At 33.7% G+C, this 22,372-nt stretch overlaps 2 protein-coding genes across 3 annotated transcripts in view; both read right to left on the bottom strand.

The window, feature by feature from the left end:
- The window catches only part of LOC145673391 (pickpocket protein 28-like), a 202,321-nt gene that overhangs the window by 157,357 nt on the left and 22,592 nt on the right, over positions 1 to 22,372 (bottom strand). The gene's annotated exons all lie outside the window — the stretch shown is intronic.
- LOC145673389 (glutamate receptor 1-like) overlaps positions 10,346 to 22,372 on the bottom strand; it is a 34,584-nt gene continuing 22,557 nt past the window's right edge. For both annotated transcript variants that reach the window (XM_081743048.1, XM_081743047.1), the window contains exon 2: positions 10,346 to 13,780. In XM_081743048.1, coding sequence (XP_081599174.1) covers positions 11,847 to 13,778 — 1,932 coding nt within the window. In that variant the 5' untranslated portion in view covers positions 13,779 to 13,780 and the 3' untranslated portion in view covers positions 10,346 to 11,846. The remainder of the gene's footprint in view (positions 13,781 to 22,372) is intronic.

Genomic DNA, 22,372 nt, shown 5'->3' with positions numbered 1-22,372 from the left:
GGAAATAAAAATCACCAGTTAGGAACAGGGTTTTTCGTTCATAAACGTATATTACCAGCAATTAAACGGATTGAATTTGTTACTGACAAACTTTCTTTTATTACTCTAAAGGGCCGATATTGGTGTGATATTATTGTTTTAAATGTATATGCCCCAACTGAAGATATGGATGACGATAAAAAAAAAGTTTTTACGAAGAAGTGGAACGGATATTTGACCAACTCCCGCGATACCATATGAAAATTCTATTAGGGGATTTCAATGCGAAGGTAGGACGAGAGGATACTTTCAAACCGATTATAGGGAACGAAAGTCTGCATAAGGAAAGTAATGACAACGGTGTTAGACTCGTGAACTTTGCAACATCCAAAAACCTAATCGTGAAGAGTACAAAATTCCCACATCGCGACGTTCATAAATACACTTGGACATCACCAGACGGAAAAACACATAATCAAATTGATCACGTTTTAGTAGATAGAAGAAGGCAATCTAGCATAATTGATGTCCGGCCGTTTAGAAGGGCTGATTGTGACACTGACCACTACCTGGTAGCAGCGATAATACGAGAGAGGCTATCGTTGAATAAAGGTAATATTCATTGTCCGAAAACAGAGAGATTCAATTTAAAGAAATTAGAAGAGAGTCAGGTAAGAGAGAAATACCATATTGAAGTCTCAAATAGATTCTCGCCTTTAGAAGATTCGGAGTGCACTAGTGTTGAGGATACCTGGATTGAAATTAGAGATAGCATTAAAATTTCAGCAAAAGAAAAATTGGGACACGCGGAAATTCGTAGGAACAAATCATGGTTCGACCAGGAATGCATAAAACTAGCAGAGAAGATCAGGTAAAATTACGCTGGCTACAAAATCCGAATGAAATAACTACACAAAATTTCGCAGATATCAGGCGGGAAACTTCCAAAACTTTTAGAACAAAGAAACGCGATTTTCTGAAAGCTAAAATTAAGGGACTTGAAGATAATAGTAAAATTAAAACATCCGGGACATGTATAAGGGAATCAACGAATTTAAAAAAGGCTATCAATTTCGTGCTTATATATTAAAGAAATCTGACGGTACAGTTCTCACTGATACGGATAGCATCTTAAATAGATGGAAAGTTTTCTTTGACGATTTGCTTACCAAAAACTAGTGTGCGTGGAGAAAAGGAGATACACACCGCAGAAACGTATATTCCAGAACCCAACCAAATAGAAGTAGAAACCGCTATAAAGAAATTAAAGAAACACAAATCTCCGGGTGTAGATGAAATTCCGGCTGAGTTAATTTTAGCTGGAGGCGAAAAATTGTGGAACAAGATACACAAACTCATTCTCCTTATCTGGAACAAGGAAGAATTGCCACAAGAGTGAAAAGAATCAATCATTGTTCCAATTCACAAGAAACGGGACAAAACTTACTGTAATAATTATCCAGGTATTTCTCTTCTGTCAGCATCCTATAAAATCCTTTCAAATATTCTATTAGCAAGACTGACCCCATACACAGATCAAATTATTGGAGATTATCAGTGCGGATTTAGACGGAATCGATCAACTATCGACCAAATATTTACCATTCGCCAAATACTCCAAAAAAGGTGGGAATACAATACCCCGATACATCAACTATTTATTGATTTTAGAAAGGCGTACGACCCGGTTAGGAGAGAAACATTATACAACGTTCTTACAGAACTTGGAATACCGAGAAAGCTAATTAGATTAATTAAGATATGTTTAAAAGAATCTCAGAGTAAAGTCCGGATAGGAAAATATTTGTCCACGAGCTTTCATGTCGAAAATGGCCTGAGACAAGGAGATGCGTTGTCGCCATTATTATTTAACTTCGTTCTGAAATACGCTATAAGGAAAATCAAAGATAGCAACCAGGGCCTAGAGTTGAACGGTATTCACCAGGTTATGGCATATGCTGATGATGTAAAGGTAATACGGGATGATAGGAGAACAATAGAAATAAATGGAGAGATCTTATTAAACTTTTGCAGGGACATGGATTTAGAAGTAAATGCAGAGAAAACTAAATAAGTAAATGCAGTTAGCTATGGATAGAAGTCAGTGGAGAGCTTTTGCGAACGCGGCATCGAACCTCCGGGTTCGTTAGGCCATAGAGTTAATTAGTTAGTTAGTTGGTACCTACACTTCTGCGTAACTTTATAACGCCACTTATATTAATATTAATTTCATTTCCTCTGAAAATTTTGAGGTCATATATTTTCTGTTTACTTTTTTCTGCATGCATATTTAGGGTGCACCATTCTATTTATTCTACCTTGAATTTTTTTGAACATCTTATATCACCTTAAGCTAGGTATTTTTCGAAATGTGTATTCATGTTTACTGGGGTTGACTCTTACCTCAATATGGATATTATTGTATGTTTTATCCGGAAGAGACTACTTTTATTTAATCTTCATATTCTTTTTACTTATGATAGCTATTGTCAAGAACCTAGATTTTGTAACTTTGTCAGGATTCGGCCAAATTCTGGTAACTCTGATTTTTGACTTATTTGATTTGTCGGTTTTTTCCCTTATTAGACTTGACTTTATGCACTATGGTTTTATATATATAATTTTCTAACTTTGACGAATGTATTTATATTTTTCAAGCCTTATGTCGACGGTTGCACATACATTTATGCTTTGATTTTTATTAATTACTTGCTATTTTGGCTTCCATTTTTGATATTCTTTGTGTTTTTATTTCTTAAAAATATTATTTAATTCTTTATTTTGTTCAATGTTTGCTTTTTAAAGTTATCATTAAATTTTGCAGTCATTCAGTCATATTTCTGCTGTTAATTTAATTAATTTTCAAGGAATTTACTCTTGTTCTTTAATATTTAAATTTGGAAATTTAATTTTGCTTTTATCATTATATTGTTCTGTTACTCTGATTCTCAAGTTGACCAATTTTTGTCTAGTGTAATGTATTCTCTCATCACGTCCCTTGTAGTTTTTTTTTTTTCGGCGAGGAGAGGGCGCCGGATTATTCAACGTAAGCTTCTACGGTGCCTTTCTTGTTTTGCAGAAATGTGAAACAAGTTTAATTCATTTTCAAAAATAATTACTTTCTAAACCCTTCTGTATTGTATAGACCTTTTATTCTTTTGGGTAGTTTAAAATCCCCCTTTTTTGTTATTGTTTTGGTTATTGTATGATTATTTTCGATTGTTCGATTCTTTAGTTGGGTTCGTTTATGCATACCTTATCTTGTTTCTTGGAGTTTTTGCTCGTCTTGTTTTATTTTTTTTCAGGTACTACCTTTTTTTTTCTTTCTTTAGGTTTTTGTTTGTGGTTTAGTTGCGGACATCACAGCGATTATTCGGATTTAGTGACCTACATTTCATCGCTTGAGCTTGTGACTCACGTGTATTATTTATTTTGATTTTAGTATTAAATCATTGGTTAGAACCTTGGTCACTCTGGTACCTTATCTGGTATTATTCTACATTTTCTGCTCTTGCAGATATACCGTTCGGTTCGATTCCTATATATATATATATATATATATATATATATATTAATTTTATTCGTACATTTTATTGGTTTGCAAATTATCTTTGCCTTCTGTTTTTTTTTTTTTCAAATGTGGTTTCTATTTGGTTCTATTGCATAAATTTGTAATATATTTGGCAGCTTACCCTTTCATTCCGTTTTCTTATAAACAGCTTAATAGACTGTCATCAGTTGTATTGGTCTCACCATCATTATTCTGGATTATTATAAATGACTGTGGTTGTTAAGACACTGTGATATATAATAGCGATTTGGCTCTTTATTTTATTTTATTTTATTTTTTATTTATTTTAAAACCTTGAAACTGTGAACTTACCTTCTTTTTTCTTTAAGGAATTGCTATTGACGATTTTGACCAACTTAGTTCTACACCACCGTTCACACACTATCTGCCATGATTACTGTTTACGAGTTCTACTGACGTCAGCTGCAGCCTGATATGTTTTTCGATAATGCATCCATCAACTGATAAAACACGCTTACACTATCTACTGGCAGCTTGGACATTAGTTACCGGTTTTCCAAGCATTTCTCTCAGGCCCTGTGGTAAGGAGTTTTATCTTACAGTATCCTTCCCTACAGACAATTTATCTTTTTTTTCTCCAAGCTTCAACAGATCTTTGCCGTCAAAACATCAGCGGTCACCAAGGATTTGACCCCTTTCGTCTCTACTTTTTTTGGAGGCGGATGATGTTGAGGAATAAGAAGTTAGGACCTACAAAATTTATTCAAGATGAAAATTATCATTCATCTTTCAAGAACTTAACAACCTTCGTAGATGGAGTTCTTCACCTTCGAGCGTTTCTTGACACCGATCAGTTACCAGGACGTCGGTAATTGTCAATATCAAAGAAATAAATTAAGTTCTCTGTTGATTGCATTTCTACAAGGATATCTTTGTATGTAGAATAATTGTAATAAACTAGGTTGCACCTTACCCTCTGTCATCTTTCCTCTTTACTTTGTAATTGCTTTAAAAGCGCTCCTTTTAGTTCATTTTTTGTTGAGGTCAGTTGCTTTCTCAATAAAATTGGCCTGGCTGGCCCTCGTAGTCATAAGGCGATATCCTGACAATGTACGCTTCTAGCATTTACCTGCCACACAACACAACCACCAGGAAGAAGAGAGTACTTGGAGTAAGTACTTTGATTCTATTGAGTCCGCGCCGTTTTACATATGTTTGCAGCTGAGTAGGTCTCGACTTTCTGTGTTGTATCTGCGGCATGAGGAAATCGAGATATTGTTTGTGTCAATTCTGAGTAATTGAAGCCTTCCTTGCCATTTTGTGGGAGTTACCTTTCCGTGGTCATTCATGACGTCAGAGGGACAGTTGGAACAAAATAAATTGAGATAGCTTGATAGAGACTTTGTGTTCGATGATTCGAAGAGGATTGATCAAAGAGTTCCAGCTCAAAACCATCAGCCTCAGGCAGAAGCTGCTCTTTTCCGTAAACGTCATATTCAACTTAATATCATCTGTCCCAGAGTTCTTGGGATTGCACCGTCTACCATTGTACTAGAAGAAACAACTTCAACAGCGATAGCTCGTGGCTAAGCGGTTAGCACACGCGCCTTTGACGTGGGAGACCCGGGTTCGATTCCCGGTGGGAACTCATGTAGTTCAGATTCTACGTTAATCAATAGGTTCCGTCTTATATAGCCTCGCTGCTGAAAGGGACATTAAACTCAAAATCAACTCAACAACGATTGCGGAGAGACAAAACCATTATAAGTTGCTTAAATGTTTTATCCTTTTGCTCTACCTCATTCCCGTTCCTACCATTATTTAGCAATTTAAATTATGAATTTTATTTAATTACAATTGTCATAGTTCTCCCACACTTTTGGTGGGCCTCTCGTTACATCCCCGACCTTCAAGCGGTATATGCTACAATATAAACTAATGTAAATGAGATTGGGAAATACGTAGATTAGTAGGTAAGGAAATATGTAGGTAAATAATTTGAATAGCAATTAATGCCCGTATTCCATGTATCAGTTATTTATATTTTTTTCTGATTTTCTTTGAAACTTACATACCTTAAGGTACCTTTCAAAAGTATGCAATTTTGGAGTGGCATACAACACTTGAACTAATATTCAGTATTTATTCAATATTACTTCAAACAAAATAAGAAAAAGGCCTTTTGCGATGACCAGGCGCATATTTAGGCATTTTACGCCCCTAAACCCTAGAAAATTTTCCGATCCTCTCCCTTGGACTTAAGAAAATATTTTGAATATCCCTGTGACTGAAATATATAATGCCAGTTTCTAGTACCATAGTTTCTAGGACTCACATCAGGTTTTGGAACTATTCTTTTATATCAATTAGTTAGTCTTCTGTACATTATGGTATAGGTAGACACGTAGTTTAGTTACTTTACACCCTTGAGTCCAAGAAAAGTTTTTGTTTCTCACAAGGAGACTTACAGAAGTGTCACTCACCGATTTGAATGTAACTTTGCATACTTGTAGAACATCGAAAAATAATCGACACGTATTTTTTTGTTTCGGCAATGGTGAAGACTTAAGGGTAGAAACAACCTTATAGGGGTGATCTCCAAGCATAGACAGAAAACAACCATTTAAAATAGAAGTAACCATATTGCCCGGGGCGTTTTAGGACAGATGATTCAGAATCTGACGTCAAAATTACAAAATTCAAAATGGCGGATCCAATATAGTGATTACAATTACAAAATATCTTCTGGTTTGAAATTCTCTGCACCTAGCCAAGAACAATTATAGTTGGCAGGGGTTACTACGAGAAGGTTGCAGACCGGTTTGAAATCCCTTTCTATTGATTTGAAACTCCTTTATTTTAACGGAATGCTTGATTAAAGTGAGTCTCTGTACCTCTCCCTATTCTGGGAGCTTATGTATAGCGAGACCCTCGCCTCTCACTTTGTCAGAACTTCACATACTCTTAATTGTTATAATTATGAATTTATTGAGAAAACGCTTCACAGTAATGATATTTCGTAAAAGAAAAGTTGGCATAAGCATTGTAAAACGCTTCACAGTAATAACATTTCGAAAAAAAAAAAGTTGGCATAACTATACATAAACATTGTTTACATCAAGCTCACCTTATTACAGCAATAACTGTGACAAATCTCAAAATGCAACACAATCTTCTTCCAAATAACTGTTTTTGTATCACGCATATCTAATAAGATTTGCAAATCTAGGAGCAGAAAACTGATTATGAATCAGTGATTTGGATTTAAATTATATTATTACGGAGATGTAAATTTATGTTATAGAGAACAACATCAGTAAAATGTCTTAAGTTTTTCCACGAGATAAAGACGAACACATCAAGAGCCTGAATCCTACCAGTTATTAGTGTCGAACCGTTTCTATTTTGAGGTACTCTTTCGTTCGTAAAACAGTTGACTAATTGTGATCACTCCACGAGTCTAATAACAAAATGAAAAAAGAATGGAATGAAATGTTTGAATTTTACGTCCCACGATAAAGAAGATGGCGGGATAAAGGAGACGGTGATGATGAGAAATGAATGAAATGGTGGAATGAAGAAAGTGGGAGGAAACGGGAGAACCCTGGTGAATCCCACGCACACGGTGTTTGTCCACCAAAAGTGCACTTGGCGCGAGCTGGGATCGAACCCTGGAACCCATGCACCAGAGGTGGATGCTCTACCACTGAGCCACCGCGGGCCCCAATAACAAAATGGACTTTGCATTAGACGCTGGGAGAAAAGCCCATTGAAATCATGATTCCACAAGACCTGATGTTAATTTTCCTAAATTTGATGCTTTCACAAGGACATTTTTAGATTAAAAGAGCTTGTTTTAGACGATAGGGCCAAATGTTCCATTCTTTTCCTGCAAAATAATTAAAAACGGTGATAACAGAACACCATTTTCAGAAATTAAAGGCTGTATGGTGTAGCTATGAGTCATAAATTTATTGATTGTGCTGGACTTTCTACTGTTTGTGTCTCTGTAAACGCTATAATGAGAGATGTAGAGACTTACTTTAATCAAGCATCCTATTAAAATGAGTACAGAAAGGGATTTCAAATTGGTCTGCAACCTGCTCGCAATAATCTCTGCCAACTGTGATTGTTCTTGGCTAACTACAGAGAATTTCAAACCAGCAGACATTTTGTAATTGTAATCACTATATTGGATCAGCCATTTTGAATTTTGTAATTTTGATGTCAGATTCTGAATCAGCTGTCCTAAAACCCCTCTGACAGTATGTTTTCTTCTAAATTAAATGGTTGTTTTTGGTCTATGCTTAGAGACCACACCTAACTTTCAATGGGTGGTTTCCACCCTTAAATCTTCACCATTCTCGCAACAAACAAAAACAAAATACGTGTCGATTATTTTTCGATGTTCCACAAGTGTGCAAAGTTTCATTCAAATCGGTGAGTGACACTTTCGTAAGTCTCCTTGTCAGTAGCTTCAGTGCAGACATCAATAATATCGCCATGTTCGCTTTGATTGAGTCACCAGTATCAAGGCAGAAAGCACAGAACCAAATGCACGGATTACGCTAGCAGCCCATAATCAACAGACTTAGTTCGTTCTAGCGCCAGAAGGGTCGTAACGAGAAGTCAATTGTCTTATGGTACTAACGTTCTTTTAAATAACCGCGGGACGTAAACTGAAAACTGTTCTTTTAAGTATAGATAATCCCTAAATTTTTCTCTCGTTAGCAGCTTCGTATTCTATACATATTATACTTCAATATCGGTGGTTTTAATGTAATGTTCCTGGAAATTTGCTACAATGTAGCCTGAGCGTAAATGGGGGTCTGACGATGCACTAATAAACCATTTGTGTTGAAAATATTAGTTGACTTACGATGGTCACATTTATCCCCACTGAGATAGAAATATCTGAGTGACGACAATCTAAATCTCAAGACAGAAGTCATATTGCTATGCTCAGTTAGTGAAAAGTAAGGAGTTGTTAGAATAGGCTGTCTTTGTTAGCTGCGATCGTGATGAGTAAAGACACGTGTCGAGTTACGCAGTAGTTGCCAGGTTGATAGTCTTTTAACTATGATTCATGGAAGATATGAAAGATGTATTGAAAATCTATGTCATACGAACATTGGAAATAAATAATCAAGATTTATAAGTATTGTTGAAAGTTTACCTTGCAGGATAATCAAGCTTATAATGTAAGAAGTACTTACATTAAAGTAACATTCAAAAGAATAAGTGTTTTCAATTGATAATGTATAGATCACCTCTGTTCTCATTAGTTGAGAAGTACGTTTACAATAGTAAACTAATAAGCAATACCAGTATTTGTTTGTGTGATTCTGAGACTTCGATATTACGAAAGTTAGAGAAGAAATATTTAGAGAGCTTTGAAATGTAGTGTTGGAGGAAGTTGGAGAAGATAAAATGGACGGACAGAATAACAAACGAAGATGTTTAAAAATGGATAGGAGAAAACAGGACGCTTATAACCACCGTTTTTCGTAGAAAGGCCAATTGGATTGAACACATTTTGCAGGAACAAGAAGTTTTGTTCATACCACCATTAGGGGGAAAGATGGAAGGAAAGCGAGGAGTAGGAAGAAGAAGAACACAACCGATCGATGATTTGAAAAATAAATGAAAATATGAGTTACAAGAGAAAGCTGAAAATTGCAAAACATGTAAGAAACATTTTCTGGCCCGAACCTAAGAAAACAACCTTATTAGTCTCAGAACCTACTAACAAGTAGAATACTTAATAATAACAATAATTTTAAAAAATATATATATCTTATTTTTATAAAGTTGACTAGTTTATATCTTTGGACTAATGACAATCACCAATTACTTCCACCTTGAGATATTGTTTTGTACTTTATGGAATTAAGCTTTGTTTCTCGTCAGAAGTTATACTACTAACAGAGGTTTAAATTTTTAATGTCCTCATGTTGATAAATTTATTTTCAGAATATGTATTGAAATAATTAAATTTAGTAATACAAATTTTATTATATTTTAATATGAACTAAATTCTATATGTTCTGTATGTGTATTGAGTTATTTCAGACGCTGATTGAAGATAGAATGACGTGTTAACTGTAGGAATATAAAGTATTTGTGTAAATTATTAAGGACGAAAATATAGTTTTTGTGTGTGTTTAAGTTTTTCAATTTAATATTTAGCCAGCTTTTTTTCTTTGAGAAATTTCTTGATTATTTTGTAGCGATAGAATTGTTAGAAGTTTACCAATTACTAATTTTTATTATTATTTTGGAGTTTGAGTAAATATGAAATTAAACGTTTAGTTGGAAAGTTATATAACAACTGTTTGACATACTTTTTACGTGCAAATTTGCGTGTTACGGATTTTTACGCTCCAGAATCTTGGATTGTGAAAACATTTAAATGTATACATGCATATTTATGTAAAAGAGATTTTAGTGTACAAACTAGTAATATCAGTATCTGCAATTTCATTTACACACACGTTACAAAATATTAATAATAAATTACCATAAGCAATAACACTTAATTTTTATGTTATATAAAAATATTAATGGTGATAAGATATGACGACAAAAAAATTCTGATTTTATTATAGTTAAATAGATTTCTAGAGATCAAGATAGTTGCGTCCATAGTAGAATACTGAAATAGTCCAAGAATACTGCAAGCGAAATGTATTGGAAACGTTATTGATCCACTTTGGTAACAGAAAAAAGAAACTTAGAAGAACTTCTGTTTATTTATAAACCATATGGCATTATCTGAGTAGAATGAATTGTAGCAATAACACATTTCATACTATATTTTATTCATCAACATTCTTTACATATAATAATAGTCTATAATAAGATGAGAAGTGTTCAGCAGCAAATATTTTACAGGTTTAATTAAAATCTTATAAACGTTAGATTGTACTATTCAATTGACTCATAGGAATGTGATATTTATTGTGTGCTCTAATATACAACATAGTAATTTTAATTCTTTAAATTAATATGTTATTCTTTAAAGGTTACTATTCTCAAGGCATCTTTCGATATATATTTACAGTTTTCAACATTATGCACTTAAAATGACGATATCTTGTAAAACATTTTGTATATATTGTCTATATATTAAACATAGTGGTTATGTGTAAAGGTGACGGACATGATCTTATTTTTCATCATATATAATATCGAACATTCCATAAATCTAAAAGGTAACGTGCATACGCGTCTAATGATTTCCAACTGAATGTTCTGTGAAGTCAGAGTTTGGTGTTTCGCTTCTCTGTAAACCGCACGGAAAGTAGAAAGAATTGGGAGGAAACTAATGTTGATAAAAGCCAGTGGTGGCAGGCAAACAAGAAAGTCAATAGTGTAATTAATAATTTTTCAAATACGGTACTCCTGTATGCATAAGTACTATTAAACTGCCAACACTTGTTTTATTTCATTTTCCTATCCCATCCCATTATTCACTGTCATTTTCTCGAATAATAAAAGCGCCCTCCTACGTCAAACATCACCAATATGAAATGACTGCCATAAGTAGTGAACAAACGAAATTTGTCTATATTCTCAAACAATAGTTATTCTGACTTCAGTCTCTTCTCTTCAAAATTTGATCATGTCTTTATTTTGTTATAAAGTACAATCCTAGGAATTCCAAGTTATTTTAAGTTACAAGTCATCCCAAAGGGAGGAAACTTCTTGAACCCACTCAGTAATAGTTTTATATAACTAAAGGTAAAAAGAGTATTTCACAATTTACTTAGTTCATAAGTGTGCACGTGTTCTTGTACACAAAACACAAGATTTATTTCGCTTCCTTTACAGAAAGCTATAACATTCTTTATTAACTATTACGACTCATAAAAACAGACTTACTAGTTAGTCGGTAATATTAGTACAAAAGTGTTGCTTAGTAGGTCAGTATGACAAAGTACATACTTTATTTAGTTCTGAGATATGGAAGATGAAATTACCTTTGATATTAAGACTAGACATTAGTCTGACACGTAAATCACATTTTTTTATAATATTCTTATGAAATAATTCCACGTAATACCAAAGGGAGTCTCCGAACCCAGTAAACTATTTTATTAGTTATTTATGAACTAGTTTCTCTACCACTATGTCAAATTGACTAAGTAACTACTATTAAATAGAACAACTGGCTTATAGCATTTTGTTGGATTTTCTTGAATAAGACCTACCTTAAGGGGCTTGAGGAGACCCTGTTGGAATTCCTATTGAAGAGTAAAATTTTCCAAAAATAGTAGAACTAATATATTTACCAAGAAATTAAATATAAAGAAGAAAATTGAAACTTCCATAATTAACGTAGCAACACCTCATTGTTTTTGGAAAATATCATAAGCTCTAAGAAGAATATAATAATACTTAGCGTAAGTCCACTAATCACAATATAAAACGCTGACTGGAGATGCTTGATTGTCAGAACAGTGAGTATTTTCTCTGTTAACAGAAATTTAGGAGATGATTTCCAAACGAAATCGTTGAACCATTTGTCTAAGAGACCAGCTTCTTTTGAGCGTCTAATAATAGTGTTCCATGTTGGAAGATAGGGAGAGCTTTTCGGAACCACAAAAGAGTTCAAAATTAGGTTCAATGTTTCTTTTGCCATGTGACAAATCGGATGTCCATTTTTATCCACAAATAAACTTTTCCTCATATACTCTATTAAGCTTTTCTCACCTAAAATCCCTAATTTTCGCGATTGCATACCTACAAATCCTATATTACTGAAATTATTCGTCATCATAGTTTCTGTTGAAAGGGATTTTAAGAATACGTTCTCTGACTGTTTAATCATGGTCCGAGATGCAGGAAACATATATATTTTTAGTTGTGATTTAGCAATATCTTCAATCGTGTTCAGTTCATCCGAACGTTGTGGTTGTGTCATATAGCTTATTAATGATCCTCGATATAATGTATCCAAGATTAATATAAAATATGACCATAATATTACGAAGAGTCTCAACCTCTGTGAATTAGGAAGTTTTGGTAAAGATATGGAAAGAATTATTGAAAATATCATTATGATATTGAAAAACTCAGCATTAGGAACATTATTTCGTTTTGATAAATGATTATGCGTTATACAAAATGCCGAAGCAAATATAAATGCAATAGCTAGTAAAACCCACAACGCATTTGGAAATGGCTGTTTTAAATTCTTCCATAATGGTAAAAATTCAGCCCGTGGAACACCAAATGCCAATTGTTCTATCATAATTGGTATTGTGAAATCAACAAATTTGGTTCGTCTCAGTGTAATGGTGAAAAAATTTGGAGCAACATCTACACGACTACTTAGTACATCTCCTATGCCACCACTCCATGTGTTGTTTTGAGGGTTGTACACTCCAAAAATATCTTGAGTTCTGTGTATCTCAGGAACAATCGTAAAATTCATATGTTTTCCTAGAGTTTCCAACATTTCTCCAAAATTACCTTCGAACAGTTTTGAATTTTCATGGGACCTTGTTATATAAGGAATTGATTCACCCCACGTAATTCTTATTGGATGGCCATACATGTTTCTGGTTTTATCTTCAAATAACTTTTGTTTTTCTGCCAATTTGGAATCGATAATTCTATATTTACTCAAATTCGTTTCAGAAGAACTGTGATAAAATGGATTTTGATCTATTATTATTATAGTGCATTTCTTTACAGCGTATTTAGAAGAAAGTGTGTTATTGTGTGCAATTATGTGCAAGTTTAGAATTTTGTTTTTAATCCAAGCTATGTGAAATATTCGTTCAATGGTTTGTTTATCGGGAAAACCATCTTGAAAAATAGCCAAGAATTGTGCCTTTGAGTTAAAGCAATGAAGAGTCTTCATTTTATTGATGCAATTCTCTAAAGCAATGGCATCTTTGATGAAGATTATAAAAGCATTTACCTTCCCAACAGTATCATCACACATCAATACACTTCTCTCAAGGTTAGACAGAGATATGCCTTGAATATCTACTAATATCATGGGTGTCATAATCTTATTTTGAATGTGTAGAATGATATTTTCTTCTGTAGATGTAATGTATTGATTATTTCTGGCAATTACAACCAAACCACGGTTATGATAGTATGTAGAAGAAATATCAACTACTTGGTCGACAAATGCTTCACGGCAGATTGCATATTTGTCTTGAAGATTGAAGATATCATTAATATTGTTTTCTTCCGACTTCACCAATGGGTGGACTATAACAAGGATTATAATCGTCAGTATATCCATCCCTATAAAATAAAATTAATTTATTGTCTTATTGAAATGAAACACCTAATTTTTTACGCTAATGTTTAAGTTTACTTCGTTTGTATGTAAGAGGTCTGATAGACATTTACACAATTTATTAAGAATATGTTAATTAGATAATATTTATAACTTCCTAAATAATGCATAGTTGTGTATACATAATGCAACAAGTTACCTGAGAACGTTTTTGCTTGACTTTTAATATACTCTATACAGCAAATTTAGTGTACTAAATATAATAACAATATTTGTACTATCGTTAAATGTTACCAGTACAATAAGTCTTTTGCATACAATAAAGTTTTAACGCTACAAAGAAAAAATTACTAATATATTTACAGGACTAACTAAATTCCGTCGGTTATCATTGGAAAAGCAGTGTATGAACCTCAGATGCTATTAAATACCTAATTTAAAAATGTTACGTATATATTAGTATGTAATGTTTAAGAGAAAAGTGGCACAATTGGAAAATGACGTACATTGAAATATAAATTTTAAAAGATTTTAAAGGGTTTTGTAAAAATTGCAGGTGAAGATATACATCTTTCCTCCATCCAGCAGGGAGCAATTATATCATTTGTTCACCCATATTAACCTTCAACAGTGCCACTATTCAACTCATTCTTCTGAAAAGTCGACGATTTAAAGTTGTATCACTTTTCTATTAAAACTACGATACTATGATTGACATAGATTTTTGTTTTTTTGTCTTTAGCACACTCAGGAAAACATTCACCACCTGTCCTATAACTGTGCTCTAATCAATTTTCAAAGTCTTAAATAAATTATGAAACTTTATCTGCTCACACACATTTTTGCATAAATAGAATTAGAAGAAAGCTTAGAAAAGTAAAAACAAAATTTGGGAATTTTTGTATCAATTTTGATAACATTTTACATCTTGAACTAAACCCTGTTTATTCGTTGTCATGGGCAGTTGGATTTCTCAAAACAAAAAGGCTTATATGATAGAAATTTTTTGGTTCAAATAAATATTTTTTTTATTAATGAAACAATCATTTACAAATTTTCAGACCGGCCCTGCCATCTCGTCTAGTGGCTAGGCGCGCGTTCTTAATGTACGGAGTTCAGAAAACGATTCCCGGAGGAAGAACTTTAGAACTTGAAATATTTCAGTTGTTCATATTTCATCTCAAACTGTAGGTCCACTTCTCATATGGCATTTGTTCTGAAAGGGACGCTAACCTAATCCAATCAACCAAATAGCACATCGGAAGCTCCTTTCAGTACATGGAGCTATATATATTAGGGTGTCCCTTAGGTAAGGTATTTCTTGTTACCATACGCACACTCGCGAAATGTATTCTATGTGGCCGTAAACACGCCTTAGTGCAATGGCAGATCCCTACAAGAACGGTAATTGGCGCCTACTTGACGACAAAGTCATGAAATGACATTTCCACATTATAATATAATTTAGGATGTCCAACCGTGATAACGAAAAAAAAAGCAAAAGAAACAGAGAAACGAAACTTTGCACGAAGCAAGTAGAGAAAAGACCTACCCGTGTATTGACGAATATCACCGGATGGACAGTGCTGCCAACCCAAGTAAAAGTTTTGTTTTTGTAAATCGAATGACCTAAATTGAAAATTAAATGAAATGAAATCTTTAAGTTTTACGTCCCACGGTTATGCCGGTTAGGCTAAAGGAGACGGTGATAATGAGAAATGAATGAAATGGTGGAATGAAGAAAGTGGGAAGAAACGGGAGAACTCCTAGAAAAACCACGAGCACCGTGTTTGTCCACCATAAAGTTCACATGGCGCGAGCTGGGATCGAACCAGGGACCCCAAGCACCGGAGGTGAACGCTCTACCACTGAATGACCTAAATTGAATATCATCATTGGAAGTAACTATGAAAATAAAGACAAAGGAAGTGGTACACGCAGATCAGTGTTTCAAATATTTCGATAAATAACGTGAAACGCATATTAAATGCAAATGCCGTTGGCTACGCAGCGTTGTCATCTTTTACAAACCACACGTCTCAGCTTTAACATGATATCGAATATCTCAGTCAGTACGTGACTTATCTATTTCACATAACCAAAGTACTGCTCCTCATGCTCTACCGCCTTGCATTATGGGTTTTAAACAATTCTGCACTAGAGACCTTCTCCGAGTTATTGTACCTTTTCCAAACTCAACTTTTCTCTTCTGTTGATAGCAACAATGTTCAACGTACCCTTATACACTTGGAGTCAGTGTAAACAGTTTTTGTCAATTTTTAATTTAAAGTATACAAAACGTTAGCACCTTACTCCCTGTGTGCGCCAACGGCGTTTGCATTTAACACATGTTTCACGTTATTTCTCGAAAAGTTTGAAACTCTAATCTAACAAAACAATCTCTCTTGTTTTTATTTTCATTCTTGCTTCCAAAGATGATATCCAATTTAGAAATTCGATTTACAAAAACATAACTTTCTCTTGGGTTGGCAACACTTTTCATCTGGTGATGTTCATCAACACACGGGCAAGTGTCCTCTTTTCTCTAGTTTCCTCGTGCAAAGTTTCGTTTCTATGTCTCTTCTGGTTTCTCCCTTATCACGATTTGACTTTCTAAATTATATTATAATATGGAAACGTCATTTTTTGAGCTCATTCGTGGCTAAGCGCTTAGCGTACACACCACTGGCGTGCAAGACCCGGGTTCAATTTCCAGCGGGAGCTCACGTGGTTCGGATTCCACGTTAATTAGTAGGTTCTGTCTCATGTAGCCTCGCTGGTGAAAGGGACGTTAAACTCAAAATCAACTCAACTCAAACGTGATTTCATGACTGTGTCGTCAAGTCGGCATGGGTTAACGTTCTCGTAGGGAGCTACCATTCCACTAATGCATGTTCGCTGCCACATAGAATACATTTCGCGGGTGTGCGTATCGCAACACGAAATTACCTTATATAAGGGTATCCATATATATATATATATATATATATATATATATATATATATATATATATATATATATATATATATATATATATATATATATATATATGGGTACCCTTATACAAGCTAAGTTCGTGTTGCGAACGCACACCCGCGAAATATATATATATATATATATATATATATATATATATATATATATATATATATATATATATATATATATATATATATATATATATAGGGTGTTTGAAAACAACACCGACAACGTTTGAGAGGTGATTCCTGACACCAAAATAAGACAAAAAAATATAGACCAACCTCGGTGCACAAATGCTTCCTTTCGGAGTTAGAGGCTGCCGAAAACATGGAAAAGTGAATTTAAAGATCCAAGGTTCCAGAACTATGGAATTTACCGTAGTCGGGTCAAGACTTCACTTAGGAATTAGTATGTGCCCTATCCAAATATCCAAGTTTCAGATTCCTGCGGTTCTTCCACGATAATGTTTATAAAGGTAGTTGGTGAGTACTTCAAATTATATGCCCGTAGCCAAACACTCTCTATAAAAATTGTTGTGTGACTACCTTAGGATTGTGAAACATGTAATTTTGGATAGCGTACATATTAGTTCCTAAGTGAAGTCCTGACCCGACTACGGTAGGTCCCATAGTTTTGGAGCTATGGACCTTTAAAGTTCCCTTTTTCGTGTTTTCGACAGCCTACGTATAACTCAGAAAGGAAGCATTTGTGCACCCAGGTTGGTCTATACTTTTTGTCTTATCTTGGTGTCAGGAATCATCTCCCAAACACTGTCTGTATTGTTTTGAAACACCCTATATATATATATATAGATAGATAGATAGATAGATAGATAGATAGATATAGGGTGGGCCATTTTAATCAATCCACGGAAATATCTGAAAAATGATAAAACATAGAAGAAATTTTTGAAGTACATTTTATATACTGCTAAGGGGGAAAACAAATTCCGCCAAAAGTACCCCTCTCCACCCCCCGTAAATGGGGGTAACGGGGGGTAACTTTGAAATGTCAAATGGAAACATGGGTCGAGTAATACCTCATTCGAAAGGTCTTGGAAAACTAAGTAGCGCTGTACCAAAAGATGTTTCATAATGTGCACCAGTTTCAAAATGGCCGCCATGATATAGTTCGGAAACTCCAGTACCCGTAGTATGAAAACCATGGAAGGTAAATGAATGGAACAAAATTTAAATACGTAAATATCATAAGGCATATCGAATGATGTAATCCCTCTGATCCCAGTGGCCTCCCTGAAGGGGTCTTGTGGGCTAACTTCAAAATTTCAATGTCCGACCGGACAACGGTTCGGGCGTACACTTGACCTACCCAATGCTGTTTGGAAGGCAAACTTCATGGATAGAGAATTGGTGCACTGAGTTAATGCGGATGGCCACAGTTACATTTTGATTAACTATTAGCACTCATGTCATATTGTGAACTTGAGGGACGAAACCGTGTGTACGTATATCCCCGAAATGCTTTCTGAATAACCAGCACGCATTGCATAAAAGTTTCTGTGGCGACGCAGATTAGCAAATTCACACGTTTGTAAGTTCCAGCAACTGCACTAATCGACAACTTCTTTCGTATAACGTTCGTTCTGTTTTCGCATCAAATCATACTCAGCCATACAGATATGCGTTACCATTCAAATAAAATTTCATCTTTTTTTAGTCACTACAGCGTCATTCTTACAAACAAATGTTTCAACCACACCATACCTATTTGTAGCGTAGCCTTAATTAGCAAATTAATAGGAAGAACAGAGTTAGTCACTGCTTTGATTCGTGTGTGGAAGAAAGCGGTTAAATACGAATCTTACTTACTTGAGTTTACAACTATGTATTCACACAATTTATCCAATACAATTACAAATTTTCATACGTTTCTTAGATATATAATTTATCCACATTATTACTTTAGATTGTATATTTCCTCCATTTTTCCAAATTTTTGCTCTTGTTCACCAGAACACTTAAACTTTCGTTCTATCATTGAAAGAACTTCTTATCTGAATTTGAATTTCCTTTATGTTTCAGATTGTATTTTTATTTTTTTCTAAACTTACTATCTAAACTTAATCTACTAATTTATCATATTTATTATTATTATTATTATTATTATTATTATTATTATTATTATTATTATTATTATTATTATTATTATTATTATTATTATTATTATTATTATTATTTTACTTTGTACAGTTTTTATTACCTGTGTAAATTGCTGGGAAATCTTTCTCAAGACGTTTGGCAAGTCTTTCCGTCGCAGTTGTGGGACTTAACAAAAGACGATCAGTCTGGCTTAGAACTCTCACAAAAGGGAGGAAAGAGAGAATTGTTTTACGAAAGAAACCTGACATGAACCCAACCAACATGAAACCAACATATATCACATGAACCATCTGCAAAAGCTTATAATAATGATATTACACCACATATAGTAATATATATATATATATATATATATATATATATAACCATATGGATTTCTGTGACAATGATAATATCTCGAAGAGTTGACAGTTCTCATGCAATGAAGAAAATAATGCAATGAATAGGCCTATTATTTTCTGATTTCTAAAACTACATTTGTGGTTATATATTGATTAAATGCCGCAATCATTAGCCATGCCGACTATTACATTTTAAATTGATAAGAAGTAGAAAATTGAATTAAACGAATTGATATACACTATATATTGTCTTGGTAATAACCTAAGTCAGCGTTTCCCAACCTTTTTCAACTTGCGGCACACTACGGGTGTAACTTGAATTCTCGCGGCACACTCATATATATTATTATTATTATTATTTTCAAATATGAAATACCATGATATATATATATATATATATATATATATATATATATATATATATATGTGTGTGTGTGTGTGTTTGTGTGTGTGATTACTGATTATCTTCTCACAGAGATGAAAGCTCGATCACTGGTTTTCCCCTATGCTAATTCATTATGCTTATTTTTATTCTAATTTTAAAATAGAAAACAATTACAATGAAATATAGGACTCAGGTATTTAAAAATACGTTTTCTTTTTCGAAAACTGTATTCAACCTTTCACTAAGAACGAAGATCATTAAATAACGAACGAACAAATGTCTTGTACTTTTAACTTTGCTGTTTTAACCAAAACCGGTGCATATTATTGCAATCACACACCTTGCGATGCGTCGAACTAAAAACACACCTGTTGAAGGAAGTGTTCTTCTGTCATTCACGTGCGAATGAGTGTTCTACGAACGTTCATTTGACGCGTACCATACAAGTGCTTCCATTTCTCGGTGTTAGTATGACCCTCAATTGAAGCGTAACATAGCAGCTAATCGTGGAACTGTGTGCGAGACGAAATACTGTCCGCTGCACAGTAAAAGATGTAGAATAATATATTACAATTACAGTAATTTTTTCCATGATAGAAATTCATAGTAATGTGAAATACAAAAATATACATTTTTTTGTATGTCTTGCAATTTGGTTGCTATAGAATTAATAATGTTATTTCGATTTCCTCGCGGCACACCAGCGGTCCATTCGCGGCACACCGGTTGGAAAACGCTGACCTAAGTTATTAAACCAAAATGGCGCAGACATATTGTCCGATTTCGCCCGTGTTAAACTAATTGTTACACAGCTTAAACATTGTAAATAATAAGATTGTCGTTATCAGAAATGTCTACACTCATTTAAAATTTGTTTCACACTAAAAAGAACTACAAAATAACATTTGTAAAAAAAATAATAATTGTATTAAACCGGGCTCGAGGTGGATCATCCTCTGTCGGCGCCATGTAATCTCGAACCCCCAAGCTAAATAGTAATGATATTTCGAACATGTGCTAGTGTCTCCAAGAAAAATAGTCTATAAGGTTCAAGAAAAGTAATATTTAAATGTTGCAATCAATTAAAGAATGCCATTTAATAACCAACTATTGAAGATTCATTGTATTGCTGAAAGTCTCATAGTGGAAATTACGTCAGTAAATTCCTACTCTTCACGAGCATTGACACGAGGGTAGACAGGAAAAATTTACTCCCCGCTGCGGTAAATATTATTATTATTATTATCTATTTTCATCTATCCACTTGATTAATTTGATAAATCTATCTCTCAGATTAGTTGTATTGATTCTAAAGACAAGAGAAAGTTCATTTGTATTATGCACATACTTTCCCGAACGCTTTTCACTCAGTGCATAAATCTTTTGTTGTAAATCTGAGTTAATCTTGCTCACATAATAAAAGTTTACTGACATTTTCAACATTATTGGTGAAATTGATATTTCCATTTATAAATTATATAAAAAGCTAAAACGAAAACTAAGAAGGAAACTGTAATCGGAGTATCGAATAGATCGTTCTGCTTTACCTTCAGGGTCCCTATCATTGGTTCCGAAAATTTTGAATAGCGAGATATGTAATTTTATATAATATTAAAAGGATAATGGTTAAACAAACAATTTTTGTAGCAGAAAGTTTTTTCACGTGGAATACCGTTAACACTATTTAAATTATTATTATTATGGAGTTTATCTGATTATGGGAAAATTCACAATTAATAGAGATAATTTAGTGAAGGGTGAATCACACGAAAAACGTTTTCTTACAAAAGTTGTTTTTCCATTTTCTTTTCAATAATGTATTAAATAGTGTACCTTATTATTAAAATTTTCAAGTGGCTTACTATGAGCCCATGATAAAGGAATTTATGGATCAAGCAGATCATTTTACTTGATGCGTCCTATGAAATTTAACAACCTTTCTTGTTTCATTCTTTTATCTCCAACCGTTTTTGGTTTAAAGGTATTGAATGTTTGTATGGGACTGTATAAGAGCTCACAAGTTAGCGGTGGCCATTTCGTAAGCGATGCTTCATAGCACTTTTTTCTCCTAGAAAAAGTTGTTTGTTCTTTCTTGATCTTTTCAATGATGTAAGAAATTATGTACACAAGTTGCTCTTTAAGACTTTCGAGCGACCCTGCGGGATCTCATAATAGAAACCCTGTGAGTCAAATAGAGCACTCAATACAATGGACCCTATGATACTTTCCTATATAATTTGTTTTATCCTTTTATCTCCAAACGTTTCTGATTTAAAAGCACTGTTCGTTTCATTTAAAACGTTCGGTATAAAATGATTAACCAATACATACCATCTTATTTTTTATTAATAAGTTTGGAACATGTATAACGGAGCTTAAGCAGCACATTTCCTTGGGTTGCGTTTCAAAACATTGTTATACAAGAATGTATTAGAATGTATTGGTTTTTTAAGCCGTTAATAGTTCAGTGCTCTGGAAACCAATTAATGTGTTCTCTCTCTAAAATCTTCTTGATTATGAGCCTGTTTGCAGGACCGAGAAAGTCTAATTTGAAATATATACCATGTATTAATTTAAAAAGTAAGCTCGTAGTACTGAAGAAATAGGAAAAAATCACTTTATGAAAAATCATAAGTCATACTTAGAGATTAAAAACTTTATCCTTTACTTCTATGTATGGAGCTATTTTAATAAATAAGCACGATCTACAAACCATTTTTTGCATTATTGACTATATTTTGACATAGGTGATAAATTTGGTAGGTGAA

Source organism: Thermobia domestica, chromosome 16, assembly GCF_964235325.1.
Source record: "Thermobia domestica chromosome 16, izTheDome1.hap1.1, whole genome shotgun sequence".
Taxonomy (NCBI): Eukaryota; Metazoa; Arthropoda; class Insecta; order Zygentoma; family Lepismatidae; genus Thermobia; species Thermobia domestica.
Note: the sequence above shows the minus strand (reverse complement) of the source record. Positions and strands in the feature narration are given on the sequence as shown.